At 44.5% G+C, this 18866-nt stretch overlaps 1 protein-coding gene across 6 annotated transcripts in view; it reads right to left on the reverse strand.

The window, feature by feature from the left end:
* Positions 1-272: 272 nt before the first annotated feature.
* The window catches only part of LOC311139863 (E3 ubiquitin-protein ligase UBR5-like), a 38701-nt gene continuing 20107 nt past the window's right edge, over positions 273-18866 (reverse strand). Inside the window, exons 35-56 of one of the 6 annotated variants that reach the window (XM_084174850.1) lie at positions 18648-18779; positions 17057-17314; positions 16511-16779; positions 16011-16222; positions 15664-15897; positions 15355-15428; positions 12641-12813; positions 10949-11083; positions 10352-10566; positions 9937-10057; positions 9102-9447; positions 8815-8902; positions 6262-6406; positions 5898-6028; positions 5545-5605; positions 2925-3106; positions 2656-2740; positions 2391-2546; positions 2073-2186; positions 1570-1714; positions 1165-1250; positions 273-988 (exon numbers count right to left, since the gene is read on the reverse strand). In XM_084174850.1, the coding sequence (XP_084030976.1) occupies positions 776-988; positions 1165-1250; positions 1570-1714; positions 2073-2186; positions 2391-2546; positions 2656-2740; positions 2925-3106; positions 5545-5605; positions 5898-6028; positions 6262-6406; positions 8815-8902; positions 9102-9447; positions 9937-10057; positions 10352-10566; positions 10949-11083; positions 12641-12813; positions 15355-15428; positions 15664-15897; positions 16011-16222; positions 16511-16779; positions 17057-17314; positions 18648-18779 (3575 nt within the window). In that variant the 3' untranslated portion in view covers positions 273-775. Of the gene's footprint in view, positions 989-1164; positions 1251-1530; positions 1715-2072; positions 2187-2390; positions 2547-2655; positions 2741-2924; positions 3107-5544; positions 5606-5897; positions 6029-6261; positions 6407-8814; positions 8903-9062; positions 9448-9936; positions 10058-10351; positions 10567-10948; positions 11084-12640; positions 12814-15354; positions 15429-15663; positions 15898-16004; positions 16223-16510; positions 16780-17056; positions 17315-18647; positions 18780-18866 lie in introns of all 6 variants that reach the window. The other 5 variants (XM_084174845.1, XM_084174847.1, XM_084174846.1 and 2 more) reach the window with 5 other exon arrangements.

The following is an 18866-nucleotide window of genomic DNA, read 5'->3' on the forward strand; positions in this document are numbered from 1 at the left end:
ATTGGGGTTAGTTGTCAGTATATTTAACTAAAAGCCATGCGCAATGGTGAATCACATATCCTGAACCAAACTGAACCTTAACTGTCCACCTGGTCAAATAGAATGTATGTGGCCTGTTTTATTGTATGCTTGGATGTATATGCCCAATTTAAATCATTGCAATCTTTGTAAAGACCAGGTTTTATCAGCATGCCTAGCACTTATTGTGAGAAAATCATCGATTTAAACCATATTCAGAAAGACATTCGACAACAATCAAGAGACTTAAAAATATAATTTGCATCCAAGTTTATTTTGTAATTCCCTACTCCCCCTATACAAGAAAAATAATTACTTTCCACCAAGGCAGCAGCGAACTGTCAGTGATGGTAAGTGTTCTGTTTAGGGCAAGGAACAAAATCATAATCACAGTGTGTTTTTTTTATACTTTTACTTTTTAAATACTTCTACTGCGGTCCTCTTTGGCTGGGTTTCGGCACACAGTTTGCTTCGAGCCAAATTCCTGGGAAGTAAAGGTTTAAGCCAATAGAGCGGAGCCGAGGGCTTCAACTTTACAAAGCCAATGCAGGAATGTATATTATCTTCAGAACTAAAAAAATTAAAATAAAATAAGAACAAGCCGTCTGTGTTCACAACACAAACAAAATAACCGCCAGGGGAGCGACAGCATTTTTGTATTTTCTTTGAATTCCATAAAATTGTATAGACAAAAAACAAATCTACAAAAATTGAACTAGGTAAATATTACACAACAGGTAAACATGTTTGTCAACCTCTACACAAAACCAAAGTTCTTGGTCTTAATGGCTAGTAAGAGTTTCTGTTTTAGAATCTGTTTGGAGGAGTAGAGTGGCACGTAGAGGCGTGAGATGCAGGTGTTGGCCGTGGGCAGGTGCTGGTCGTCCGGAGGCCTGATGGTGATGGAGGGCATGGGCTGGAAGCCTTCCTCACTGGCTGGCAGAGACGGACTGGAGGTCCAGAAGTACACCTGCAGGGAGGGAGAGAGGAGAGGAGAGGGGAAAACACAGTCTCAAGGTTCAAGTTTATGTGTAATAAATACATTGGACTCAGATTTTTGTATTGGAATTTGTACTAGACATTGTGCAGATAACAATGACATCTAATAAGCTGGGACTGCATCAGGTGGTGAAAATCATTTCTTACCAGATCTTGCCTCTCAGTCATGCTCATCTTCTCCACGATGGACCAAAACCAGCGTTTGAACTGCAACAACTTATCAGCATTTTCCCCTGTTGAGATTCAGAGTGGATAACAAAAATAAGTGACTCAATCATGGAATAAAAACCATAAACTCAAACACATTTAAGTCATGTAAAAGTAAACTTATTTATGTTACAAGACTTCCAACTGCTCCAACTGCATAGCTAAAAGTGTAAGGGTGAGGATCAATAACCAAAGGAAACCTAAATACATCCAGGTTTTACAGATCTAGGACCAGGTCTCCCCGTCCACATAATCTTATTAATTGTGATCAAAAAGGCAAAACTGATCCTACATCAGCACTCATACTCTGAGATTCTTTGTGAATACGGGCCAAGGTCTTTGTACCAGATTCATCGTTGAAGGACGTGAAGCTGATGAGCATCTGCACGTTGACCTCTCCACAGCCGTTGACCAGCAGCCTGAAGTCCTCAGCTGTCAGGTCCTCCAGGGCGTTCTTAGGAAGGACATCCAACAGACCCTTCCTCATCGCCTGAGAGAGACAAAACAGTTTTAACATTGCATGTTAACATCTTTATATACAGTACACATCCATCCCCTTCTCATCGGCTGAGAGAGAACATGGTATTAATCTCCCATGCATTTACGCTCAACAATATTGTCTCTGTACACATCTAGGCTTATCCCTTCTCCAGCTTTAGACAGGCCTGGTGTCAGATTTCCTATTTCGGAAACTCCTATGGCCATTGTCATGCCAAAAACACAAACAGATCTGGGACCAGGCTAACTTTAGACCTAACTCAATACAGAATACCCCACTTGGTTCCCCTTATTATAATGAATGGTAATTCACTTGTATACAGTGCCACGTGAGACAGTGTACAACTCACATGAAGAGGTTGCTCGGCAACTACCAGCATCCTGTGTTCGGCGTACTTCCTCACGTATTCGTAAACATTGAGAGGAGTCACAGGCATGTTGACCCCACCTGACAGCAGCTCCACCTGATATAGCCATGGACAGCAGATAAGTCATATTCATAACATTCTCTCAGTCAGAATTAGTGTCAAGAAGAGAACGGTTTTCAAAATAAACTCAACTCAAAAAATATAACGAATTAAAAAAAAAATCGGGACTGAAAACTTTGCCCAAGTGCACTTTGAGTTGAGTTGACTGTATGTGAAATATTCTCCCTGCGAGTTCTCTACCTGTCCAGCCCCTTCCTCTTTGCACAGGTCTATTGCGAAGGCCAAGTCCATGGCTGCAAACACAGCCTCCGCCTCTCCAGCCTGAGAGTGACGGATCAACTGCCGCAGGCTCTCGTACATTACCGGGTCAAAGAAGGCAAAGTCATGCCAGTTCACCTGCACAGACACACACACGGATGAGAACTCTATCCGTGTACAAGTCCAGATGTAGCAGTTTCCATATAGCAGTGTACAACGGTGCCCATATAACAGTGGAACTCATTACCTTTCTGCCAAGCAGCACCTTGATGACATGTCTGTTCAAGGTAATTGGACAGAGCTCATTCTGCAGCAGACACAGCCCTAGTATTCTGGAGGAAATAAACAAAAAAACTAAACAATTAAATACTTGGAATTTCTTTGTAGGCTACATATAATTGTAATTTCGTTGTTTCATCTCTGAATACAAGTAAATAGAGGCTGCACTCCCTATGGGTCCTGGTTGCACTATAAAGGGAATAGGATGCCAGGACTCAGCCAGTGGTCCGTCCTTACCTGCCGATGTTCCTGAAGCAGTTGAGCCTGGCCTCTGTGTTCTTGCCGGGCCGGGGAGAGTAGAAGCCTCTCTTCCCAGGCTGGTAGAACAGGGGAGCGTTGTCGTCTCCGTCTTCAGGGTCATCCAGCTCCATGTCCACCACACTGCGGGTGGAGCCATGACGCTTACGGTTCTCCTGCTGCTACAACCAGGAAATGAGGAACTTTATTCGTAATTGACAATAATTGACTAATTCTATTGTTATTACAGCGTAAAATAATGAAAATCAGTGCCACTTAGGGCTGACACGGTGACTGTATTACCGCCACACCGGCAGTCACGAGTCATGACGGCAGTCAAATTCCACGTGACCGTGTAGTCACGGTAATTAGGCTTCTCCCAGCTCTGATGCTGCTGATGGTCATTAGTAGCCTACCAAACTTGCTAACTGCCTGGTACTCAGCACTCTATTGTCCCTCTAAATCACTCTTACCTCAATGCAAATGTAATCGTAGCTTAGCCCTTAGGCCTATATGTTTTGATAAGGTTTGTATCACAATTAAAGTGGCCAAATAACTTCTTAAAATTAGGCACATTAATCCGCTTTATAACCGGTGTAGAGCCTAACTGGCATACATAGGCTGTGCATGAGTTTCAAGTTTGGGGAAGAACATTTTCACCATAAAAATGCACCTTCATAATAAAGCAACACATAAATAAATCACATTTGCTGTCATTTTTGAGAACATTTGCGGTGTTTTCCCGCTAATTGATTGCATTTTGGAACATTCGCGCTTATAGCCTACTGCCGTGTGCGCATTCCTGCGCTTATAATGTGAAGAAATAGCCTAAACGTTTATCAACATTTTAAGCTAAACGTTCTGATCTGTTGCATCAGCCTCATTGCTTTTCAAAGTTTTTTTTAATGCTAGTGGTTGTATTAATTTGGGATCTATCGCATCCCACAACCGTCCCAGAGTACTGTACTATGGGGGATAGTAGATTGACATAGGCTAGTGCTTTTGCTGTTCGTTAGGCCTAGTCATCTTGTTGGCTGATGAAAGGTGAGCTAAATGTGGACAGTTCTAACATCTTCAATATGCGCCTTGGATTTCGATAAGAGGGACGCGCGCAGTTGCGTCCCCGATGTGTGTCTTCATTCACTTGTAGCCTACTTCTTAGCTGAAATGCCTATGAGAAGGACCCGATCACGTGAGGGGCATTGGCTACATCAGAGAGCCATGTGAGTGCGAGGTGCTTCGGAGCACGACAGCCGGGAATTATAACTATTATATTCAGCCCAAGGGCACAACAGCCACTTTGGCCGCAAAAGGCACAGATCTTTTTAGGGGGCATTACGGCCACACAAGGGGGATGCCGCTGGGAAATTCGAGGCCTGGTGAGAATATTATCAAGTGCTTGTCAAATTGTGAATGAGAGACTGATGAAGTGTGCAGCTTGCGACTTTTTTTCAAATCATAATTAGAGTCCCATCATGCAGCCTTAGAATGTATTAAAAATCAAAACAAATAGCCCAACCTTTGTATCACAACTAAAGTTGCATAAATCACTGTAAATCAAGCGTATAGGAGGACCAGTGCCTTTGTTAACCGCTCAACACAAACAACCTTTCTATTTTATTAAGCTATGTTCAATTGTATTCTTCATACTACAAAATAAAAATAATGCCACAGAATTTTAAGTAAATCTTGTCTGCTAAATGAACTAGTGTAGCCCACCGCCATATCAGGGCCTAACATAAGGACAACTACGAGTGTGCTATTCTGTTTTTCTGAAATAGACCACATTTTCTTCATATCATGTTTCTTTAGACCTGTCTAAAATAAATAATGGATTTATTGTGATGGTGTAGGCTATATTAAATGGATGTATTAGACTTTTTAAAATGTAGATGTTCCAAAGGTCTGCATCAGTGGCTTGTGGGCTATGCATGGAAGCCAGGAGATGCTACACGTGTTTATGTTAATTAACAGTCAATTGCCGTGAGAGCGGCAGTTATTTGCTTGACAATCACCGGCTGACAAAATGTCATACCGCCACAGCCCTAGTGCCACCCAGTAAAATAGAAGAGACTGGTCTTGAGAAAGGTTGCTAAGGCTGAAATATTGACATTAAAACAGTCCCCTATATTCCGAGCTCCCGAGTGGCGCAGCGGTCTAAGGCACTGCATCTCAGTGCTTGAGGCGTCACTACAGACCCCCTGGTTCGATTCCAGGCTGTATCACAACCGGCCGTGATTGGGAGTCCCATAGGGCGGCGCACAATTGGCCCAGCGTCGTCCGGGTTTGGCCGGTGTAGGCTGTCATTGTAAATAAGAATTTGTTCTTAACTGACTTGCCTAGTTAAATAAAGGTAAAATAAAATAAAAAAATGTAATCCCCTCTGTTATTATTAGAGCATAATATCATTGGGTGATCATGAGGTGAATATTTGTATTATGTTATAGTAAACCTCTAAAAAGGCCACATTCAGAGAATTCTAACCAGTACATGAATGTCATAAGACTGAAGGCCACATTCCTTTTATTCTTCATACAACTTTCTCTCAGGCACTAATGACTTGTGCCTGGACCACAGAGCTGAGGCATGCTGGGACCGGAGATGGAGAGCTGAAGTTTACCTGTACTTTCTCAGGAGCCTCCAGGAGACCCAGGTCCAGTATGCTGTCAGCACCATTTTCCCTGTGGAAGGAGAGAGGGGTTATAGTCAGTGTATCCTTTATTGCACTTTTATCTAACCAGGTTGTCCTATTGAGGTCAAAATACCACTTTCACAAGGGAGACCTGGCCAAGAGGGCATCCTTGAAATTGTGTAGGGTGACAAGATGCGTCCCAAATGGCACCCTATTCCCTATACAGCATATAGGGGCTCTGGTCAAAAGTGGGGCTCTGGTCAAAAGTAGTGCACTGTGAGTAGGGTGCCATTTTGAAAACAAAATGACAACAGAGTGGTGAATAGGACACTGTACTATACCTTCCATGTGCAATGAGCAGCTCCATGGCCTCTTCCACCCTGGCCCTGAGAGAGTCCTCACTGGCCAGCAGCAACAGCAGCTGGGCTGGGGAGAGCTCCAGCAGCATCCCTGTGATCTTACTGGCAAACGCCTGGAGAGGAAGGAACAACACCAATCAGTCACATTATGTACACTGTCCTGAAGTTATCACTTATTCACCACCCATCACATACAGTATTCCTTGTTGATTGTATATAGATATTACGCATTATAGATTGGATACTGTATTTATAGATGATGGATACTTTATTACTTTACAGATACTTCATCACAAGACAAGTATAATTTCTGTGCTTGTTTGATTGTTGTAAAGCTGGTAGGTACCGGCTGCATAGCGTGGACGCGGGGGTACAGCCTCTCTCCCAGGGCCTGTCTGTGGGCAGGCAGGGGGTCAGGTTCATCACTGGGGTTCCCCTCGGAGGCTGGCCTGAAGGGCCGGGTGTCAATGGACAGCTGTCTCCTCGAGTCCCTAGAACACACACAGAAGGGAAGGTTAGCTAGCGCCTTCAAACTTTCTACACCATCTTGCCGACCCGAACCAAAACTGGCCAGTGCAGGCCATTGTCTTACGCCAGATCGAGTCACTCCTACGCGATGCTTGTCCCTCAACCGATCGGTCTTGTAGGACGTGGAACTCATCTCTAAAAATCAATTTTGCTCATCCGTCTAACACTAGTTCCTAATTCTGAAAATCGCTCCGCTCTCGGTATCTATGACGCACTGGCTACTACGGCAAACCATGCTCCAGCTAACAGCCTAGTACAACCTTGTTTGAATGGCCATACGGTAGCTAGTTTAACAGCTTGTTGATTAAGTTGTACAGAACCAAGGTGAGATGGGGTGAGGAATCAGCCCAGAACTACACAGGAAGATCTTGTCAATGATCTCAAGGCAGCTGGGACCATAGTCACCAAGAAAACAATTGGTAATACACTACGCCATGAAGGACTGAAATGCTGCAGCGCCCGCAAGGTCCCCCTGCTCAAGAAAGCACATATACATGCCCGTCTGAAGTTTGCCAATGAACATCTGAATGATTCAGAGGAGAACTGGGTGAAAGTGTTGTGGTCAGATGAGACCAAAATGGAGCTCTTTGGCATCAACTCAACTCGCCGTGTTTGGAGGAGGAGGAATGCTGCCTGTGACCCTAAGAACACCATCCCCACCGTCAAACATGGAGGTGGAAACATTATGCTTTGGGGGTGTTTTTCTGCTAAGGACAACTTCACCGCATCAAAGGGACGATGGACGGGGCCTTGTACCGTCAAATCTTGGGTGAGAACCTCCTTCCCTCAGCCAGGGCATTGAAAATGGGTCATGGATGGGTATTCCAGCATGACAATGACCCAAAACACACGGCCAAGGCAACAAAGGAGTGGCTCAAGAAGAAGCACATTAAGGTCCTGGAGTGGCCTAGCTAGTCTCCAGACCTTAATCCCATAGAAAATCTGTGGAGGGAGCTGAAGGTTTGAGTTGCCAAAACGTCAGGCTCGAAATCTTAATGACTTGGAAAAGAGTGGGACAAAATCCCTCCTGAGATGTGTGCAAACCTGGTGGCCAACTACAAGAAACGTCTGACCTCTGTCCTCTGTGATTGCCAACAAGGGTTTTCCCACCAAGTACTAAGCCATGTTTTGCAGAGGTGTCAAATACTTATTTCCCTCATTAAAATGCAAATCAATTTATAACATTTTTGATATGTGTTTTTCAGGATTTTTTTGTTGTTATTATGTCTCTCACTGTTCAAATAAACCTACCATAAAAATTATAGACTGATCATTTCTTTGTCAGTGGGCAAACGTACAAAATCAGCAGGGGATCAAATAATTTTTTCCCTCACTGTATGGGACTGTTCTCAGAAATCAAATGTTAGGACAGCATATTGTAGACTGACTTCTTTGTAGCTATCCCATGAGTGTTTGCGCTATCCGACGTGAGACAATGCAGCGCAGGCCAGAAACTATGGTGGATGCGTAACCAGGCCAGATAGGTTTGGCTCGGCTCAGCTCAGTAGTGTAAAAAAATAATAATACTTTTGGTATAGTTGAGTAGTGAGATGTCTAAGGCTATAGTTACAACTTTCAGACTATGTTGCATTTGGATTGCTTCGTGTAACACCCCCAGCAACTGATAAGCAATTAATCTACAACTTGGATGCATCCAGTTGCAAAAAAATGCAACTTTGTGCACTAGTTGCAAGCAACAGCCAATCAAAATGAATGCTTCGCACATGATCCATTTGAAGGTTCGGAACTCCGACCCAGTTGTCATGTCAACACAGCTGTCAGTGCTGCGGGAACCGCGATCAAGGTTGGTAGAAGAGACATTAGCCAAACGGGAGCTGTAAATAAATATTGGCATTATGGGAAGTCATGGTTAATGTACATGGTTTGGTAGTCAATAAATGTAATTTTTGAAGTGAACCCAGACCTCAGACCAGTTTCAACTGAAATTGTCCAACATGAACTGCTGTCAATTTTATTTTGACTAGCTAGCTAAATTGTACAGCCAGCATATTCTCCAAAACCAACCATGCGGTTGGATAAACAATTAATTTGTGAAATCATGATGTAATGCAGCAGATGACATTAAGTGAATTAAGACTTCTCAAACCATATGACAATAGCAGCTTCAATTTGATTGGCTGTTGCACGCAATTTCAATCACGTTTGAGTTACTTCGTATATCAGCAAAGTTTATTGAGATGTCACTTGCAACCTCTAACTGCAACTAAATTTGCTTGAAAGTTGCTCTGTGTAACTCCAACCTAACACATTAACAGATGAAGGTCAAATGTTTTCCGAAAGGCAATATGTCCTAATAGCCCAAAACACACTACAACCACAGGGTTGATGGGCAGGGAGGTTGGTCTCTCACCTGTCTCGGTCTCTCCTAGAGCCGGCTCGGAGCCCTCCACTCCTCCGCTCCCTCTCCCGGTCTCTGTTCCTCAGCCGCTGCATCAGATCTACACACAGAGGGAGACTTTAGGAAATATATATCTCTGTGCTATTCTGAAATTCCTCTTGCTTCCCCCAGAGTGTTGGTAGTAGTAAGTTGTCACCACCACCATGTTTAAGTGCCATTTGGGTTAAGTAATTAATAAATTGACGCTAGTAGTTTCATACTCAATGTCATACTTGAGTTGTAATCGTGATGACACGTACTGCTGGCCTGCATGCCCTTGCTGACACTCTGCACACAGTCCAGGTTGGGCAGCTTGTCATTGGACAGGAAGGCCAGGGCGATGGCAGTGTAGAAGCTACGGGCCACGCCACTACCCTCGCCCGGCTCGTCCTTGAAGGTGACCTTGACGCGGTGCACAGCCATGGGTGTGGTGGTGCAGCGCCGGCCAAAGTGGGTGTTGAGCTGCCTCATGGTCTGCTGGATCAGCTGGTCACGGTCACGGTCCACCTCCAGGGCAAGGTCTCGGGACTGGAGGTTACGGAGTTTCTCCATCTCCCGGCGGAACTTAGACTCCTTCACCTCAAAGCCCCCCAGCTCAGTCAGGATCTGGGGACGGGATCAGACAGACAGGATTAAATGTCTGGTTAGATCTTCAACTGTTTTTATGTTTAATTAGTCCTGATCTCATCTTGGTAATTGTACTTTTCTTTATTACATGTTTGTCTGTCAGGATCTGGGGACAGAAAGCTGTAGTGCTGTAGTGACTCGTCTACCGTTATAAAAGCGTACATTTGGATCCGGGATGCTGATTGGTTGATAGCCGTTAGTTATTCACGATAATCCACGGGTAAAGCCTGTTAACAGTTCCATTTGAATTATCAATGAGCTGTTCAACAGCCTAGCCAGGCAATTCATAAACTATCTAGACATTTCCCCACGCTTCTAGCCCATCATCTTGGTAATGGTATTTTTCTTTATTTTGTGTATGTCTAGCTGTATAATTTTGTGGATTTCATTGTATTAATGGTATGGGGGAAATACTGTAAATATAATAAAAGTACAAGTGTTTCAACACCAATCCCTGAGTGTGCATACCGATCCAGGCTCTGCTCCAACGTCCTCCATGAAGACGCGTCCGAACAGCTCCAGAGACAGACGCCAGCGGCCCAGCAGCATGTCATGGGAGATCACCATCCCCATGAAACTACAGTGGGGTCTGGAGAGGAGGACAGAGAGATGTTATACTTCCTAGTCAATATTACAGTGGGGTCTGGAGAACACAGGAGAGGGCACAGAGATGTTACTTCCTTGTTAATACCAAAGACGGGAGAGTAAGGAGCATTTACATATGCAGTTGTAAGATGCAGAGGGAGAGAACTGAGGGGGAAAAACACTTTATAACCTAACTATATTCATTGTTTCCTTACTGAAGCAAAGAGAGAGCCAACTAAGAAAGCAAACCTAGATGGGATTTTCATTTATTTACTAGTCACTAAGACGTGTACCATACCTAAAGGAAGGGAGCGGGGGTCCGTCGCTCTCGGTGAGGCCTATCTCAGCCAGGAGGCTGCTCTTCAGCTGGGCAGCTAGGTCGTGCGGTGAGGGGCCTGGCTTTGGAGCCACTAGCTCCTGGTCCATGGGCTGGTCCTCTCGGCCGCGCTGACTAGTCTCCATACTCATCACGTTCCTCAGGTTGGCTGAGTAGGACATCTTGGTGGGTAGGATCTGTGGGATCCATGGGGACACAACACAGCTCTGGTTGAAGTGAATGGTGCTATAATGAATGTTTTTTTAAATGATGGAAGTGTACTTTGAAGACTGTGGCCCTGTTCCAATAATTTGATGCATCTTTCCTTCCTCTTTTTCTTCCATGAAGTACTAATCACTGATCTAACAGATTGGCGTAAGCAAGCTTTCCAGTTTCCATTGCGTTGCTTTCATCAATCCAGTCATGTCAGACCAGTGATTATTTCAAGAAAGGAGGGAACGGGAGATGAGGGAAGGATGCATGTTGATTGAAGGGATGAGGGATAAAGGGTGCATGATAAGAGTATTGGAGCAGGGCCGGTGTGTTGTCAGGGCGGGCAGTGCGTTGCGTTATGTATACCTGAGAGGAGCCCATGTTAACCTCCAGGCAGCTGCGGTCCAGGGTGGCCTCGGCCAGGCCTTTGCTTGCTGTGTACGAGGAGGAGTACAGGCCCTGACTAGGACGGCCAAACAGATCCTCCTTCCTTGCATTGGGCTGGGAGGTAGAAAAATAAAAAGTTGCAGTGTCATATTATTGTAACAAACTAAAAACAAACAGAGATGAGCAACATATTAGTAGTGGTGGACATATTGACTTCTAGAGTATATTGCACTGCTTGCCGCATAAAGGTATAAGGAGGCAAAGAAGCTGTATAGCTGTGTATAATTACTGTCTTAACACCGCATTAAGGATTGTACAGAAGAGGCTGTTTTGGGAGCCCGTTAGGACTGCACGTCACTTTAATTCCACTTTGTTAATTGAATTTATCTTGTTGGTAGTTATCAATAAAAATGTCACAATACGGTGCAGAGCATTCTATTTGCCTGCTGGGGTGAAAGGAGACCCCCAGCTCTGCTAAAACCATTGACAACTACACCATTGACAAGGGGTTGTTAAATAAATGTTATAACTATTTGGTCCTAATATCACCTCTTGAAGAGCATAGTCAGAACTTCACATTTCAGATTATTCCACATTTAGCTAGTTCTAGCATCAGAGTTATACAGCAAGTAACTGCATGCTTTTCATGATCAGTAAACATCAATTGAAAATGTAATTTCAGATACGTGAGGGTAGCCTCACAATATCGGCCACCATTAATTGGATAATTTAGTGAAAAGTGAACTAACCATACCTGATAAGTATGAGTGGTTTAGGTTCATTTCCCCATTCTTTGTGGGATCTGCCTGTCAAGTGACGCATTTGCCGATGTAAGACAATTGTTAGCCGATAATGACGTTTACTTTGCAAGCTACCGGTAGAAACTTTGTACAGTTGGTTAAACATAGTGCTAAGTAGACCTAACATACTTTTTTTTCCAACCAGCGTAGACCTACTTAGTGAAGTTAGCTAACATTAACCCTTTTCAAAATAAATTGTGTTTAATCACGATTGCTGCTGACAGACATGATAGGCTACATTGATTTATGGACCACGTCAAATTGGCTAGCTAGCTAATAACAGATCACTTCAATATAGCTAGTTAACAAGCTAACTTTCAGGGGATAAACTAGATGGCTATATCCAAATATTGTTTAATTTGCTTGCCATCTATAGTGGTGATGACAGTAGTCCGAATGACAACATGACGAGGACTTGCCGATGTCAAGCTGTTTCCAAAAGCCTATCCTCTGATGAAGTAAACTAAGTGACAGTTTGCTTAGCTAGCTAGCTACATGCCAAATGATAGGCTACCCACATGCCAAATGATAGGCTACCCTTACGTATCTGAAAATACATGATCAATTGATGTTTACTGATCATGGAAAAGCATACAGTTACTTGCTATACAACTGATGATAGAGCTAAATGTGGAATAATCGTAATTGTGTAATTCTGACTATGCTCTACGTGAGGTGATGATAATAAAACCAAATAGTTATAACGTTCATTTAACAATCCCTTGAAAACTGCAAGTAGTTGTCAATGGTTTAAGCGGAGCTGGAGGTTTCCTTGCCCCCCAGCAGCCAAATCGAACGCTCTGCACCGTATTGTGACGTTTTATTGATAATGACCTATACCGGTCAGTGCAAATTAAAGAAATGCGCTAACCTGCAAGAGATGAGGCTGGTCTGCCAGGGGGATGGCCTCGGCCAGGGGGACCTCGAAGGGGTTGGGGGGGATACAACCCAGGAAGGTCATGGAGTCAGAGCGCCGGAAGAACGGGTGGTTCTGTCCCGTCTCAGCAGGGACCGGTTCATCCTCCTTATCCTGGAGCATGGAGCCTGAGAGGGAGAGAGGGGGAGAGGTCAGCACTGCTTCCCTGAATTTCTCCACACTGCAAAAGACCTCTGGGTAAGAGACTGGCCAACAAGGAAAGACTGACCAAAGACTACTGTACATAGTGCAAACTGCCGCCTATTACCTATATCAGGGCTCTTGAACCCTGTTCCTGGAGAGTTACCGTCCTGTAAGTTCAAGCCAACTCTAACCAAGCGCACCTGATTCTCCTAATTAGCTGGTTGATAATCTGAATCAGGTTAGTTAAAACTGGGGTTGGAGCGAAAACCTACTCCAGGAACAGGGTTGAGAGCCCTGACCTACAAGTGCCATGAAAATGTATTTGCCCCCTTTCTGATTTTCTCTATTTTTGCTACTGAATGTTATCAGATCTTCAACCAAAACCAAATATTAGATAAAGGGAACCTGAGTTTACAAATAACCAAAATGTATACTACATGAAAATTGTTAGAAAGCAACAAATTTGAAGTTTTGGAATGGCCTAGTCAAAGTCCAGACCTAATTCCAATTGAGATGTTGTGGCAGGACTTGAAACGAGCAGTTCATACATGAAAACCCACAAATGTCGCTGAGTTAAAGCAGTTCTACATGGAAGAGTGGGCCAAAATTCCTCCACAATGATGTGAGAGACTGATCAACAACTACAGGAAGCGTTTGGTTGGAGTCATTGCAGCGAATGATGGCGCAACCAGTTATTGAGTGTAAGGGGGTAATTACATTTTTCCGACAGGGGCATTGGGTGTTGCATTACTTTGTTTATAAAATAAGTATGTAATTGTGTTATTTGTTCACTCAGGTTCCCTTTATCTAATACAGTGGGGGAAAAAAGTATTTAGTCAGCCACCAATTGTGCAAGTTCTCCCACTTAAAAAGATGAGAGGCCTGTAATTTTCATCATAGGTACACGTCAACTATGAAAGACAAAATGAGAAAAAAATATCCAGAAAATCACATTGTAGGATTTTTAATGAATTTATTTGCAAATTATGGTGGAAAATAAGTATTTGGTCAATCATTGTCATGCTGAAAGACCCAGCCACGTTTCATCTTCAATGCCCTTGCTGATGGAAGGAGGTTTTCACTCAAAATCTCACAATACATGGCCCCATTCATTCTTTCCTTTACACGGATCAGTCGTCCTGGTCCCTTTGCAGAAAAACAGCCCCAAAGCATGATGTTTCCACCCCCATGCTTCACAGTAGGTATGGTGTTCTTTGGATGCAACTCAGCATTCTTTGTCCTCCAAACACGACGAGTTGGGTTTTTACCAAAAAGTTCTATTTTGGTTTCATCTGACCATATGACATTCTCCCAATCCTCTTCTGGATCATCCAAATGCACTCTAGCAAACTTCAGACGGGCCTGGACATGTACTGGCTTAAGCAGGGGGACACGTCTGGCACTGCAGGATTTGAGTCCCTGGCGGCGTAGTGTGTTACTGATGGTAGGCTTTGTTACTTTGGTCCCAGCTCTCTGCAGGTCATTCACTAGGTCCCCCCGGTGAGATCTTGCGTGGAGCCCCAGATCGAGGGAGATTATCAGTGGTCTTGTATGTCTTCCATTTCCTAATAATTGCTCCCACAGTTGATTTCTTCAAACCAAGCTGCTTACCTATTGCAGATTCAGTCTTCCCAGCCTGGTGCAGGTCTACAATTTTGTTTCTGGTGTCCTTTGACAGCTCTTTGGTCTTGGCCATAGTGGAGTTTGGAGTGTGACTGTTTGAGGTTGTGGACAGGTGTCTTTTATACTGATAACAAGTTCAAACAGGTGCCATTAATACAGGTAACGAGTGGAGGACAGAGGAGCCTCTTAAAGAAGAAGTTACAGGTCTGTGAGAGCCAGAAATCTTGCTTGTTTGTAGGTGACCAAATACTTATTTTCCACCATAATTTGCAAATAAATTCATAAAAAATCCTACAATGTGATTTTCAGGATTTTTTTTCTTCTCAATTTGTCTGTCATAGTTGACATGTACCTATGATGAAAATTACAGGCCTCTCATCTTTTTAAGTGGGAGAACTTGCACAATTGGTGGCTGACTAAATACTTTTTTTCCCCACTGTATTAGGTTTTGGTTGAAGATCTGATAACATTCAGTATCAGAAATATGCAAAAGTAGAGAAAATTAGAAAAGGGGCAAATACTTTTTCACAGCACTGTAGATTCACTAACAGTGACTTGAGGTGGCTTATTGAGCAAACCGTTTAAGTGTTGTTTGTCAGATTTAAGTGACTCAAAATGGGCAAAACTGTTTGTCTAATCTGAACTTAACCGTACCTTTGGGAGTTGCCCTCTTCTTTTTGCCTCGTTTCTGCCTAACTGCCTTTCTTCTGGCTTGTCTGCCTTCCAATACCAGAAAACAACCTAACAGCGCTCCACAGATCAATGGACTAGTAACTCAAACTCTTAAAATGGCTATCAATCAAACTGAGGTGAAAAATAAGAGGTTAAGAAACCTGTACGAAAAAACTTCAAATAGAACACAGAAATATAAAAGCATATAATTCATAATTCGATGAACTTACTTTGATTGGTGTCCTCGTCATTCTCATGTTCAGAATCTTCATTGTCCAGTCCCAGTTCCAGAATCTCACGGTTCCTGTGGGATAAACGAAGAGTTAAATCACACTGAATGTGACATGCGGGTCATTTTCTAAGGGGAGTCAGTGGCTTCTTCTCAATTAGGCTTTCCTTGATTCCTCACATCCTCACTTCCTTCGCAAAAAACATTGCAGAAGAAGCCAAGGTCAGAGGGGAGGAACCATGGAGGAATTGAGAAAAGACAGTTGAGAAAGAGTGTGTAAACATGTCCACCATTCCAGGGGAGTCTGTACCTCTTGCGGTCCATCTGTGTTGTGTCCAGAGTGGTCTGCTGGTTCATGGCTTTGATCCAGTAGATGAGGGCCTGGAAGACGTAGGCCACGTGTTTGAGAGAACACACGTCCAGCACGGGCAGAACGTCAGAGTGCTCGTCGTTATGGGAACGCATCAGAGACAGGGCGTAGTTCAGGAAGTCTCCCCGCGCTGACATCATCCCCTGACGCACTGTCAGCAGAGTGGCCGCACGCCTGGGAGAAAGGAAGGAACACACGTCAGCACAGATTGAAGAAAAGACTGGATAACATCTTTGGATAACTATTTTGGGTAACACCAATTTGGACAACACTTATTTTACCCAGACCTGCGTCCCTCTAAGGTGCGGAGGCTAGCCTCCTCGCGGGCGGTCATGCGCTCCCTGCGGGCAGAGTGCTGCGAGGCGTGGAGGGGGTGGGAGGGGTGTCCGGGGTCTCCCGCTGAGGACAGGGCCGAGCCGTAACGCAGCTGAGCCTCTGTAGAGTCCATGATGGACACCATCCAGTTCCACGTAGGGATCAGCTTCTCCTCAACAAAGTTCTGGTGGTTTAACACACAGATAAGGTTGTTTCAGTCAGACCGTCAATAGCACTTGTGTAGTGTAAAAGTCAATAGCATTTGCATCTCATCAAAACCATTTGATTCACTTTATTAGCCCTATTCAGAAATGTGTCTGTATGGCTTCTTATCCTATAGGTATAACAGAATAAGCATGCTGAAAAATACTTCCAGAACCACTTTAACATGTGACCATTGGTAGGTAACATAATACAACATGATCTGCCTGTGCCTGGCAGCCTGTGTATGGGCTGTGTCTGTCTGTGTCACCTGCAGGTTGACAGCGTCCTGGTAGGTGAGTTTGACTGCAGCAGGATACTGGGAGTAGACCAGGTGGTTGTACTTGGGGATGAGGCTCATCAGGTCAGAGATCTGTCTGATGACGATGCTGTAGGCCCGGGCCAGGCTGGAGGCCGACGTCAGGTAGCTGGACGAGTTGGAGGCCTCCAGGGCTGCAGCCGCAGCGGCGGCGCTGGTGCTGATGGCGCTGCTACGCCGCAGGTTGGACGGGTCGATGTAGATCAGACCTGTGGAGCTCGCTGCAGGGCACAGACACATGACCGTCAGCACAGACAGATGAGCGTCAGCACAGACAGACCTCACCAACATAGTCCCCAGCAGATCATCACACCAAAACGCTTCCCACTGACTGAGTCCAATATGCTCTTGCGATAGAATGAGACAAAAGACATTTAAAAGTCATTGCAAGACTGTTCTAAAAGCAGTCTATCTTGGATGTGTTAATATGCGAGAAATGTTGCATACGGCCTAGTGTGTGTGTGTAGTAGTAGTAGTAGTAGTAGTATTAGTACTGACCAGCAGGGGTGGACGAGCTGGAGGGGGCACTGCCCGTTGCTCTCTGGCTGGGGGTGTTGCGTACGGCCCACTGCATGGAGCGTGGCGCCTGGGCAGCACTGTTGGCGTGCGAGGCGGTGGTGGTCCTCTCCAAGGGCTCGTCCAATAGGAACGTCTCCTGGTCCACGTCGTCACTCTGGCTGCTGCTGCTGTCCGAGTCGCTCGAGTCGTTGGACTGGGAGTCGTCCTCTGAAAAGAAGGCAGGGACACTGCTGGCACCTTGGAGGAGGAAGAGGAGGGGGACGGGGAGGAGGAGGAAGGGGGACAGGAGGAGGAGAGGAACAGAAGGAGAGGAGGAAGCGAGGAAGAGGAGATGGGGGGGAGGGATGGGGAAGTACAGGAGGAAGAGGAGAAGGAGGACAGGGAAACAGAGGAGAGATGAGTGTGGGCGGCTGCTCACCTTGCCAGGTAGCAGGAGTGCAGGTTAGTGTTCCAAACCACCACAAGACCAGATATCATCACTGCTAGCTAGCTACCATGCTACATTGAGCGGCTCAACTCAGCTCAAACAACGGTGCTTCTTGTTGTTCAAATTAAAGTACCCCAGTTACACCAGGGCCCAGTTTTTCAAAAGTTATCTATCTGGATTTCACGCATAGAAATAGAATGAATATAACATACTAACTTGAATGGGGACTCCCGTTCTATTCATTCCATTTCCAGCTATGCATTTAATCCTATCCGATAGGCTAAATCCAGATCGATCACTTTTTGAAATACTGGGCACAGGGCATTGGTTCCATCATGATAAGTTCTTATTTCTATTGTTTGTCTTATTTTTTTGTGATCATAGTAGTGTCTGAGGGGAAAACATATTTCCTGACTTTGCCATCTCAAAACGCAATTACAACCACAAACAAAGAACAAAAGGCAAAATGGAGTTTGTTATTCAGGGGGAAACACCAAGAAGACTGTTAGACTTGTGAGTATGATATTATTAGGTGATGAGAACCATGGTGATATGTGAGATGGAGAGAATACGGGGAGAACTCCTTAGGATAAGCTATGTGTGCATCTCAAAAAGGTCACTCTAGCCCTGACATATTATGCATTGTAGTAAAAAGAAGCCCATACCAACATTTTGAAAAGCCAGGGACATTCTACTTCCTGCAAATGAAATACATTGAGTATTGAGTAATGATACTCATGGATTATTGAGCCCAAGTAGTAGACTAGTTTGTCTGCAGTCTTAAGCCATGTTGTCAACAGCGGTAAGAACATCAATGTGACCTAAAAGGAACTTTTGATAAACAAAAAAGGGCCTCTTCCCTTTTACTGGCTGGTGTGATGGCCAGTCAAGACTGGTGATAATGTGACAAGACAAACAATTAGTCAGCCTGAACAGCAACTGGATATTAAAGAGGATGGTGAGGCAGAAAGCAATATCCATTTAGCAGTCTCCAGAACTCAGGTAGGATCGTTAAATTAGGTCATTAATAAGGGTGGCTGGCCAGTGGCCACATCCCAGAGGAAATTAAACTAGGGATTTTAATTAAATTAAAATGACAATCTAAAATGTGAAAACAAAAGACAATGGTGTGAATTATAATACCTGCTTCGGAGCCGGCAGTTGCTGCGGTGACAACACTCCTCCGCCCGCTGGCATTGTCCTGGTTGCTATGGTTACTCTCGCTGTCACTCTCGGTCTCTGCGGCAGCCAGCAGATCCAACTCCATGTCGCTTCCTAGAGAGGAAAGGACATCACCCTCTTCAACCGCCATCATCATCATCGTCATCATAGGCATCATCACAGTCAATCATTTGTAGTAAG

The sequence above is a fragment of the Coregonus lavaretus genome (assembly GCF_964263955.1).
Source record: "Coregonus lavaretus genome assembly, chromosome: 13".
Taxonomy (NCBI): Eukaryota; Metazoa; Chordata; class Actinopteri; order Salmoniformes; family Salmonidae; genus Coregonus; species Coregonus lavaretus.